Below are 12,030 nucleotides of genomic sequence, written 5' to 3'. Positions count from 1 at the left end.
GTTCCAGTGCTAGCCAGCCTCTCTGCTTTTGTAGCCTTCGAAAGAGGAAGCAGATGGCGTTGAAAAACTACATCCTAGGAGAGAGGCAAGCCGATGGGACTGGGGTTGACTTTATTTGCCAGCTCATGTTCCTGCCAAACTGGTTTTCCATCTATGCAGTTGGGGTCCCAGGGCAATAATATATTCCTTTAAATTTATGTGCATGAATGTTTGTGTGTGTGTGTGCCTTGTGCCCACAGAAGTCAGAAAGCTTACAGTTCCCTGCAACTGGAGTTCCAGATGGTTTTAAACCATCATGTGGGTGCTGGGAACCAAACCCAAGTCTTCTGCAAGAACAAGTGTGGGCTGGAGAGATGGCTCAGCGGTTAGTAGCACTGCTCTTCCAGAGGTCCTGAGTTCAATTCCTAGCAACCACATGGTGACTCACAGCCATCTCTAATGGGGATCTGACTCAACTGTGTACTCACATACATGAAATAAATCTTAAAAGTATTAGCAGTAAAGAAAAAATATCCGCAATTGTAAAAAGAAAAGTACTCTTAATCACTGAACCATCTCTCCAGCCATTAATATATTTAATGGAGTCTGGCCTCACTGTCTAAGACCCTCCTATCTTAGTCTCCCAAGATCTGGGCCTACAGATTTGCCTCACATCCCATCTCTCACTCATTCTTATGTCTGTGAGGATTATGGTTCATATGTCAAGGTGCTGAAAAGGGTTTGATGAATCCTCAGTTAATAACAAGTAAAGCCAGATGATGGTGGCACATGCGCCTTTAATCCCAGAACTCAGGAGGCAGAGGCAGGCAGATTTCTGAGTTCGAGGCCAGCCTGGTCTACAGAGTGAGTTTCAGAACAGCCAGGGCTACACAGAGAAACCATGTCAAAAAATAAATACAAAAGCAAACAAGAACACAAGCAGGGGAACTGAACCAGCTGCTCTCTCAGAAGTTGGTTCCCAGCACTGACCTCTGGAGATTCATTCACAAGGGCCAGAGACCCACCATGCTCTTTCGGCCTCTGGTGATCCCTGCAAACACCATGTACATGAATACAAAATAAATCTGTTTCAAAGCCACATCTGGTACTTGGATGTATGTTCTCATCGGAAGACAGCCACAAGTTCTCGTGTAGGTGGCCCACAGCATCTGTGACTCCAGCTCACATGAATCCAGCCACATATAAGTTTAAAATCTTAAAAAACAAAGCAAAATACCCTTGGGCTAAAAACCTTTACTCCTTTTTTTTGGGGGGGTGCTGGGCCTTACATCACTCCCCTGCCCAGGCTAAGCATGTGTCCCATCGCTGAGGTCTATTCTCAGCTTGCTTTCAAACTCTACGTATAAATCTAAGGACTCTGGAGAGAGAGCTAAGCGAGAGGTCTTACAGAGGGATCTGGGTTCAGTTTCCAGAGACCACATGGCTCACAGCTCCAGTTCTAGGGGCCCTGATACACACAACCGGTGAGCAACCACACAAAATAAACTTCCCCCTCACAGACACTACCTGCACCTCCACAGGGATGACCCCAGGAGTCCTCCCTGGGCTCCAGAGAGCCTTTGAAAAGGCAAATCAATACTCGAGAGCCTTCCCGTGGCACCATCTCACTCACTGGGGCAACAGCATATGCAATGAAGTAAAGTCTCTTCACCTTCCTCTCCCAGGGTCCGCCTTGCTTAAGCCCCCTCCCAATTCCTACTTTAATGGCTGGTGCTGGTTGACCCTTGCACACACCCACAGAGTTCCCCTCCCCCGCCATGTTCACCATGTTACCACCAGCCATGATGGGTTGGGACTGGAGGATGCAGAGGGGAGAAGGAGTAAAGTCAACCCCTTCAGGTAAACAAAGGCACAGGGCGCACCAACACGAATAAAGACCAGGCTGAGACACAGTCACAGACATTTCTTGGAGCAGATCTCAAGCCCCCCCCCCCCCAATGACAAGACTGGGTCTTTGGCCCCCATCCTCCCTCTTCAGCCTGCCCTAACACCAACAAGGTCACAAACTGGCTTGGAATCAAGATCAGGAAGATAAATGTTGGCGTACCTCCCCCAAGATCTGGGGGACAAGCATCCAATCTGAGGGGGCAAGCAGCTGGAAAATTGGGCTCAGGAGCTCCAGGATCTGAGGTCTTCCTGGCTCCCAGGATTCAGTCTTCAATGCACCCCAGATATGGGGGCAATGAAAGGTAATCATGGATCAGAGGTGGGTAGCAAGGGACAGGGCTGGGGGACCTGGAGGGGGGGTACTGGGAGATGGGGGACTGGGGAACCTTCCCCAAGTCCCCACTGCTTAATCCGAAGATCTCACAGCACCATACAGCACTCTGGTCCCCCTCCCCACCCCTTCCCAAAACGAGGTAGGTTAAGAATGGAGCTTCCCCCGCTTACCATGGAAGGGGGGAGACCGAGGCACAAAGAGGGGATGGGGACCCAGGCTGCCCCAGCCCCCAGTCCCTCCGCCCTCAGCTCTGGTGGGTCTGACATTGATGAGAGTGGGGCCGAAGGGGGGTGGGAGGGACACCCCCTCTCCCCATTTTCTCTTCACCCATCCCAGGGTCTGCTTGGGGGAGCTGAATCACAGGTTCCGGATACAATAAATAGTTAATAATTTAAAGGAAGTGACACAAATATTAATCCCTTGGATCCCCACAAGGCCACCCAAGTCTGGGTAATGAAGAATGGTTCAAGTGCACATCCCCAGGTACTTAGGGCCAGATGTAGGTCCTAAGCCTATGAACCACCAAGACTGCCTTGGCTCTGAAACCTTGGTTCTCCTACCCAGGACACCAGTTCCTACTGTCTTTACTCAGAGAAAAGAGGCTGTGGAGTCTCTCTTCTCCATAGGGAAGTGCCATGAAACAGTAGGGAGCTTTCTAGAGCCACTCCCAACTGAGATGGAAGAGATTCATGGGAGAGGGACCCGGATGTACTAGGGGCTATGGTATGGGAAATCTGCAAGGTTAGGAATGAGAGGGGGCCTTCTGCGAACAATTGCTGGCCCCAGAAGTACTGGTGTGTAAAGGGTAAAGCTCTCTCTGCTACTTCTGCTGCTTGACCCCTGCAGTTGCCTGCCTTTGCTGGGCTGACAGCTCATGTACAATTCTCCCTGGCAAAGCCAGGCCTTGGAGAAGGGAAAGGCAAACAGCTGAGTGGTCCCAGATTTCAGGAATCTGAATTTACATTGGCACATGTGCCCTGCTCTAGGGTAATGGGAGGGGGATCAGGGCATTGCTGGGACATTCCAATTTTATGGGCTTCTGGTTGGCAGGACACAGGGACAGAGGGAATGAGGTGGTGAGATACATAGGGGCTTCATTAATCTAGATGTACTTGGAACATCTGGAGCCTAAAGGTGCTGAAATCCTGGGGCATCTTGTTGCTGAAGGTCTCTGGTATGAAAGGGACCAAGGTGTCAGGCCAAAACCAATCCCAAAATTGTGGGGGCTTGACTCCTGCACCTAGGGCCCAATGTTATCTCAGGGTCTTAGATCCAGTGCTCTTAAAGCACCTTGGGTTTGCTCTAGGGCTGAGTCAAGGGATGAAGGACCTGGGTTACCATGACCACCACATCTTCTAAGTTCCAACTTGGTGAATGTGGAATGTAGACGGAAAGAAGCCAATATTTCCAGAATATTTGGGGTCTTAAAATTCAGGCCTAAGGGAAACTGGAAGATTAGCTAATCTCTACAAACCAGTGTGTTAGGCCCAAAATCCTGGTAGCCTTCAGCCATACATTTAAGGGTACCAAGGCATCTCAGGGCCCACCCATGAGACTTAAATTCTCACGCTGGCTTGAGGGGTAGGTGTTTGGTTCCTGGCTCCCTAAGCATCTTGGTGTCTGATATCTGGGCCTTGCTGAGCTCTGAAAAGGGCATCCCAAGTCATTTTGGTCAGAAAACACTTCATGTTTGAGGATATCTAAAGCATTAATGCATTTTAAATCTGGGGTGCTAGGGAATTTGTGGGTCACTTGCACATGAACTGAAGGGAATGGCTGTGGACTCTCAGGAGTGGATAGACTTCAGGTCAGTATCTGGTGATTCCAAACCATCCTAGTGTCTCTTACCCAGAAGGGTTTGGTGTCTCCAGGTCCTGGGGCCTATAAGAGCATCTAGATGTGCGGATTCCAGGTCTCAGGTGAAAATTCAGGGACCATTTTCTGGTAATTCTGGGTCCTCTGGTCTCAAGATCTAAGTCATTTTATATAGAGTCAAGTTTTAGCAACTCTTGACTAATTTGGGGGCTGTAATATGAGTGTTTACAATGTCAAGAATGACCTGAAGTCTGGATTGGGCATTTAGAAAAAATCAGGGTCTAAGTTCCCCGGGTCTCAGGGATGTGAGCTCCTGGGCCCCTTGAGATGCAATGTTTGAAAATGCCCTAAGTCTTGTCAGTGGGGAAGAGGGAAGGGGAATCCAGAATTCAGGACTTCAGGTGGACATACACCCTGATGAAGCTGGATCTGGGGATCTCAGTCCTCAGTTTGGGGTCCAGGTACCAGATCCGGGATCTCTCAAAGCCATTCAAGTTCCAATTGTACCTAAGTTTGGGTTTTAGGTTCATATGGAGTTCAGGGTCCTGGACCTTCAGTGTTTGGGTCTTCAGACCGATTTCCAAACCAGCCCAGCAATCCTCACCGTGCAGCCTCCTCATGGCGACCCCCACAGCCCGCGCAGCCACAGCGTGCTGCGACCCAATGACAGGCGCGCAGGGGCGCATAGCAACAGAGGCAGGGCACTGCCAGGGACAGAGCAGCCAGAGCGGCCCAGCGCGCAGCAGGGCGCGGGTGGCCTGGCTCACAAGCACACGGGTCCGAGAAGTCACCCTCGGCGTCCGACAGGCAGTGGTACAGCAAGCTCTCAGCACACCACAAGCAGCTGAGCCTGCGTACTAGCAGGCGACCTGGGTCAGGGGCCTCTGCACAGCGACCACCACGCCCATCTGCCCGGCGGCGGAAGAGTGCTCGGCAGTGCACACAGCGCGCAGCCTCCTCAGCCTCTGGGGAGGCTTTGGCTGGAGCAGGGGTGGGGCCTGGGCCCGGGGGTGGACGAGCAGGGGGTGCTGGGGGTGCAGCCTCTGTGAGAGGGGCAGGGAGTGACACTGGAGGACCCAGGGCTGCACCCCTCAATGCACCAGTCTTGGCAAAGCGCACAACGCAGGTAGACAGGGCAAGAGGTGGAGGCGGTGGTCCAGATCGCCGGTAGTCCTCATAGCCACGGCCGCCCCAGCCCTGGCTCCCTGCCCCAGCTAGAGACTCTGAAGGTTCTGGAATCCCAGTGAACGGTAGAAGCGGAGGGTAGCTCTGCAGAGCCAAGGGACAAGGAGGTCAGGTTAGGGACATGTGCAATTTACTCCATTCCCATAGACCAAAAATCCCAGAATGCAAGCATAAGGCAAGAGCCAGAAGGGATTGTGTTCCCCTGAACTTTCTTGGGCTTGGGGTTCCTCGTGCCGGCAGAGACAGCAACATAGGCAGCAGACACACACATCATTAAGGGCCTTGTGGCTTAAGACTTTCCAGTTCGGTCACACTCGACCCCAAGTCCCTCCTTCAGGATAAGCAGACTTAAGAAGTCCTTCCAGAGTACCAGCATCTTCTAACATATTAGAAAACCTGACCACGTCATCTCCCAAATCCCTGCACAAACTAGACAGCCCTCAAATTTCCCAGAGAGCTAGAAACACTTGGACGTTCCTACCAGCTCTCGGGAGCCCAGGAGTCTTTGTTTCGGACCCAGGGCCTCCAGCACCTTCCCACTTGCTAGGCAAGCTATTGCTAATATCCCCGGCCCCAAACCGAGGCCCTTTCTATCCCACTATCACCTTCCGCCCAGTCAGGCTGGCCATTTCCTGGGATCTGTGTCCCTTGTACAGTTGGGCTTCGGCTGCAGTCAGCTTAGGGAGCCGTCGGATTTTATCCCGGTTTACTGCCGAGGGGAGGGAGGGCGGAGGTCCATACCTGAGCAGAGGAACGGCGCCTTTGTGGGGGCGTGGCCGGTGGGAAGGCAGTTGCTGACTCCACTGTGGCAATGGGAGCGACGGCTGTGGGAGGAGTCTCCTGGCGGCTGTGACTGGAGGAGGAGTCGCTGTCCACGTGGGACTGAGGGAGATTGATGAGGCCTCAGCGGAGGGGAGTTCCCCAACCAAAGAAAGATGCCCTTAACTTAGACCTCTGGGCTCAAACCCTTGCTCTGCCACTGACTAGCTGTGTGACAACTGAGCTTCCCTAAGAGCCCAAGTGTCCTCCTCTTAAAATGGGGGTCATCATTAGTACCAATTATAGCGCCCTCTACAGCTGAGCCAAGATACAGTCTTTCACTGGTGCTTCTAGGCAACAGCTGGTCCTCTCCCAGCCCCTTGCTGGTGGAGTCTGGGTAAGCATCTACCATTCAGTCACCCTCCCAGCCCCTCACTGGTGGGTTCCACCACGTCAAATCCACCACCCTTGCTCACTTAGCCCAGGCCTCTCAAACTCAAGATCATCTTGCCTTCCCTCGGGAGTAGCTGGGATTATAGATATATATATAGATATTATGAATATGGGTACCGTTTTTTTTTTTTTTTTTTTTTTTTTTTTTTTTTTTTTACTAGACTCCTAATAGCTCAGATCACTGAGCTACTGGATGGGCCATCACACCATACTCTCCTTCCCGGAAACCCACTTCCTTGGCCTGCCAGTACTTTGCAACTTCACTGTCACGACATTTGCAAAAGGATAGTTTGCCTGCCTGGACATCTTTCTTCCATCCAAACCAGGCCTCATACTTTATTAGCCAAAACCTCCACTTCCAGGCCCTCTGCTCCCTCTCCTGTAACCTCCTACCTCATCTGACCACAGCCTGCAGTCTATATTCACTGAGCACCACAGCGTGCCACAAGAGCCCCATACACTGGAACTGTGCATGACCGCTGGAGGTCCACCTCCACCCCTCATGACCTTGAGACTCTCTTTGACCCAAGGAACTAGTTTTGTTGCTCGCGGTATTCTCATAAAATGCATCTGGATAATCTGTGCCTCGTTTGTTAGCACTCCGTTTAATTTATTCGGCCCATCTGCCTAACCCTTAACGTGTACTGGGCACTGTTTTAGGCACTGGAGGTGAAGCAAGATGCTAGGAAAAGATCCTTGGCCTCTGGGAGCTGACATGTTAGCATAGAGGGCAGGAAACTAACGGAGAAGAAAACCATCTCAGGGGGCTGGAGAGGCGGCTCAGAGGTTAAAAGCACACGGAATGCTGTCTCAGAGGATCTGGGTTCAATTCCCAGCAACCACATGGCAGTTACAGGTAATCTAACACCCTTATACATACGTGTACACACACACACACACACACACACACACACACACAAATAAAAATGATGAATTAAGAAAAGAAAGAAAGAAAAAAAGAACACTGTCTTAGAAGTGGGAGGGGATGAGAACCAAGAGTAAGGGACATTGGCAACTGTAACTGGGAAGTAGCCCTGACAAGGGAAGGTTTCCTTTGTTCTTTGAGACGGGATTTTCCGGGCTGGAGAGATGGCTCAGTGGTTAAGAGCACTGACTGCTCTTCCAGAGGTCCTGAGTTCAAATCCCAGCAACTACATGGTGGCTCACAACCATGTGTAATGGGATCTGATGTCCTCTGCAGCACAGGCACTCATGCATTAAATAAGTAAAAAAGACAAAAACAAGAGGGTTTTTCTACGTAGCCCTGGATGTAGAGCAAGCTGGCCTCAAATCCACAGAGATCCACCTGCCTCTTGCTTCTGCCTCCCGATTATGCCTCCCAAGTGCTGGGATATAAAGACATGTGTTTACCTGTAGAAAATGTATTCTGTATTCCAAGCTGGCTTCAAAACTGTTATACATTCCCAAGGATGACCTTGAATTTCTCCTGACCCCGCCTCCCCCCCCCTCCCATGCTGGGATTACAGATACCAGTTAGGGACTCTGAAACCAGAGCTCTGTCCCTGCTAGGCAAGCACTTCACTAAGCAAGCCACACCCTGGCCTGAGAACGCAATTTTAAATGGGCTCAGTGAGGCCACCAAGAAGACATTTGTAGAAAGCCTCAAAAGAAAAGATTATCAGTCAGATCTGAAGATGTGTCTGAAGACAGAAGGGCCCCAGGACAGGAACACACCAGTCCTGTTGCAAGAATAGTGAGGAGTGTGGCGTGATAAGATGAGAGACAGACCAGCCCAGGCCCAGATTGATCCTATGTGCCAGTGAGAAGGTTATGAGTAGGGAAAGGGTGTGATCAATCAGACCCAGCCATTGATAAGAGCCCCAAGGATCAGGAGATCCAGGCTAACTCTCTCTCCTAACTGACCTATCAGTTTCTCATTGTCAGCCCTTCTCAGATTCTTGTCAGTTTCTCACCAGGGGGCTCTGCTGATGGTTAGCTGCTATCACACCTTCCTCTCACTCAGTGCCCAAAATGCCATCGCTCACGGTAAAGGAACAATCCCTCACAGTAGATCCCACACCACCTGTCCCTGGGTCACATGACCTGGGCTGTGCAGTAAGACCCCGTCCAACAAACAAACAAAACAATGGAGTCAAAGATGACTCTGAGTTTACAAGCCTGCAGCCTGAGCAATAAACAGAAGATAGAATTATCATCAATACATGGAAGGGCGGTGTTGGTGCACACCTTTGATCCCAAAGCCTGGGAGCCAGAGGCAGATGGATCTCTGAGTTTGAGGCCAGCCTGGTCTACAGAGAATTCCAGGATAGCCAGGGCTACACAGAGAAACCCTGTCTCAGAAAACCAAAACAAGGAATTAGCAATTCATTTATTTGTCCATGTATTGATTTTAATGTTTATTTCTTTCTATATTTTACCCTTTTCTCTAAAGTACCATGAACAACGGAAGCTTTTTTTGCTTATTGTATCTCCCTGGTACCTAGAACACTGCCTGGTGTGGGGGCTTTTTAGCACCTGAACAAAATGTATGAATCATGACTAAACAAGCCACATATGGTGACACTGAAATCAAGATTGTCATCAGACACCTATTGAGCTTGAGGTTGGCCTGGGCTACACTAGACCCCATCTCAAAGATACATTGATAGATGCATATAAAAGAACAGAAAAAATGGCACCATAGTTGAATTGGCATTATCCATTTGGGCCTGATTTTGTGTCCCTAGCACGTGGCCTTTTGCAGACTACACAGCAATTATTTAGGAAGCTCTGTAGACTAAAACCAAAGCTCCCAAGGGAGAGGGACCTCAAGACTCACCGTCAGAGGGCAGGGAGTCTCTGCAGTATCCTGGGAAGGGGAGGAGGAGGAAGAGGAAGAGGAGGGAGTCAGCGAGCCTAGGGCAGGGAGAAAGATAGAAGTGAGTCCCCAGAGCCCAGATTCTGTGTCTGTCCCCAAGCCTAGTCTGTGCCTGTGCGACTCACCTCGACTCAGGGCAGCCAGTGCGGCCAGCAGGCTCCTCTGGAACTCATCAGCTTCCGCAGGACTCTGAAACGTCAGCCCAAACTTGCAGTCCCCCAGGCTCCAATGGTGGAAGATAGGGTTCACTTTGTTGTAAACCAAACCTGGCCTCAGGGTACACTCCAAGGTGGTCTGAGGGGCAGGAAGGGGCTAGGTCAGCTAAATCCTAGCCATGCCTATGACTTTCAACTCCAGCCCCTCTGCACTCTCTAGCCTCCTATATCATTCCCAATTCTAGATGTACTTAAACACTAATAAACCCTCATTTTAGGAGATGTATCTCCATCCCGCAATATTCCTTCAATTCTTTCATTTCTATTACTCATCTGATTTCTTCCAGTAAGAATTTCTGTCCCAGTAAGAACCTCAAATCTTTTTAAACGCTTAAAAAAAAAATTAACCTTTTCTCATACCCTAACGATGCCTCCTTTGATTGAAGAAAAAGCATCATTTACAGTTTAAGGAGCACATCAAAAACATTACAACCAGTTCCCTTCTGGTGCCTCAATAATCCCTGGAAACCTTACCCAGAGATAGTTACCTTTTACACAGCCACGGGATACTGACCACCCCTTGTGCCCCCTCCATGTTCTTGTCTGATACCAACCCTCCCTTTACACTGTTCCTGATGCCATGCTTTGAGATGTATCCCTTCCCCAAGCTTTTTTTTTGGTGGGGGAGGGTTAGATAAGTTCTCACTACCTAGCCCAGTCTGGCCCGGACTCTTATAATCCTGTCCTACAACATCCCTAGTGCTGGGATGAGAAACACGTGATGTAGGACTCTCAACCACATTCAACACTTCTAAGCAGACCCCATAAATGCCTCCAGATGCTTAGGGCAGACAAGGGCCACTTTGGTTGCGGTCTCCTGGTGAGCGGCTGTGAATAAGATGAAGGCAGAGGAGGACTCTGAGCAGAGAGGGAACGTGATATGGGAAATGGGTTGAGCTGGGTCGTTGTGGACCAGACCAGGGTTAAAAGAGGAGCAGGAATGATCGGGAAAGGAAGACCCACTACCAAGACAGCTGTTCGAGAACAGCCCAAGAAGCAGTAGACTGGAGCTTTCTGATCCTTCACCCCACCCCCAAATCCCAGCTCTTAATTCACAAACGAGATTATTTATTCCAAACTCCATCCCACGGCCCCGCTTTGAGTTCCAGAGGTAGAGGGACAGTGACCTCTCCTTGCCACCCCCTCCCCAACCCCATCCCTCCTTCCCCAGCGCTCATCCCACTCCCACACCCCAGGGTGGCTCACTTTCTGGTCCCGAAGCCGCTCCCCGTGGATGACGTAGTGCCCCTGGCGGGCCCCCCCCTCGGGCCTGGACCCTCGGACCCGACATACGCTCACCTGGCTGAGGCCCCCGCCCCCCACAGGCAGCCAGCCCCCACTGGAGTCATCTCGGGCCATCACCACGGCTCGGACCCGCACCATGTACCTAGAGGAGGTGGAAGGACAGAAACAACGCAGGCTGTGAACTCAAATCTTGTTCCTGGTTTCAGTGTTCTCCCCAACCCTGCCCTTCTCTTTTACCTCTTACCTCTGCACTCTCAAGCCACCAGTACACCCACCCCTTACCCACTTTCTTCTATCATGGCTTCTTTCTTGTTAGGGACATCTTGCCCACCTTCCTTTTCATACCTACCTTTTCTCGCCATCCCCACCTTTTCAGCACCTTCCCCTATCCCCACCCCCATAGCCTGGGTTTGCCATTTCCCCTCCCCCTACAGCTCATCCCCCCCCCAACCCCAGTCTCCTTCCCTCTCCCATAGCCCCACCCATTGTCCCCCCCTCACAGCTGGATTCCTGCGCATATGTATTTTCTCTGGACCCATCAACTCAGCTTCAGTACCCCCAACACTGCCTCCGCACCCCAGTCGCCCAGGCCACTAACTGGGTGAGAAACCCTGGCTTCCCCCCCACCCCTTCCCGGATTTATGAATGAGACCGGATGCAAAGCTCACTGAGTCACCCAGCAACCGGGAGATGGGCAGGGAGCAGAGAGAGAACCAGAAATGGCCAGAAAGAGAGGCCGAGAAGGAGATGGAGGCAGAGAAAGCCAGCAACCGGCGACCGAAAAGAAGCAAGAAGCATTTCATTCACAAAAATCAAGGCTGCTCCCGTTGATCTCAGTTGAGGGAAGCCAAGGTAGAGAGATGGGAGGGGAGATTATGATCCATCCCCTCACCACCACCCCCCATCCTTCAGAAACACTTCACCCCGCCCCCAGTTTAGGGATGTAGCCCTCCGCCCAGCAATCAGGATTACCATTCAGCCCCACTGTCCCCAGGCTCATGGACCCTGAAGTCCCAACCTCAGGAACCCAGGCAACGAGTTCTAGCCCCCTCCCCCACCTGCAGGATGTCGGGTTTCCCCAGCCGTTCAGGAGGGGAAGGGGCGACCACAGCGCCCCCAGCCCCCTTTTCTCAATGGGATGGGATTTTGTGAATGAGTAGTCACGTGACACTGCTTCCTTTGTCCGCCTGCCTCCCCCAACAACAGGTGAAGCAGGGAGAGAGGGCAGGGGTCCCCCCCAAAGGCCTAGCAGAGACACGGCACTGAAATCTTGGGGTGTCCTATGTTCCCACACATCT

General features: G+C 51.3%; 1 protein-coding gene across 3 annotated transcripts; it reads right to left on the bottom strand.

The window, feature by feature from the left end:
• Positions 1–4,636: 4,636 nt before the first annotated feature.
• Positions 4,637–10,870, bottom strand: SPRED3 (sprouty related EVH1 domain containing 3; the record flags this gene model as incomplete). Of its 3 annotated transcripts, none has more annotated exons than XM_080908519.1 (5): positions 4,637–5,305; positions 5,963–6,103; positions 9,234–9,310; positions 9,398–9,566; positions 10,694–10,870. In XM_080908519.1, 5 exons carry the CDS (start codon positions 10,868–10,870, stop codon positions 4,637–4,639), a joined length of 1,233 nt encoding a protein of 410 aa, XP_080764645.1. The 3 variants fall into 3 exon arrangements, with proteins under 3 accessions (XP_080764645.1, XP_080764646.1, XP_080764647.1); XM_080908520.1 differs by having other exon boundaries at positions 10,787–10,870; XM_080908521.1 differs by lacking the exon at positions 5,963–6,103.
• Between the last annotated feature and the right edge of the window lie 1,160 nt (positions 10,871–12,030).

This window comes from Micromys minutus, assembly GCF_963924665.1.
Source record: "Micromys minutus genome assembly, chromosome: 32".
NCBI classification, from domain to species: Eukaryota; Metazoa; Chordata; class Mammalia; order Rodentia; family Muridae; genus Micromys; species Micromys minutus.
The sequence above is the reverse complement of the archived record's forward strand: the minus strand, read 5'-3'. Positions and strand labels throughout refer to the sequence as shown.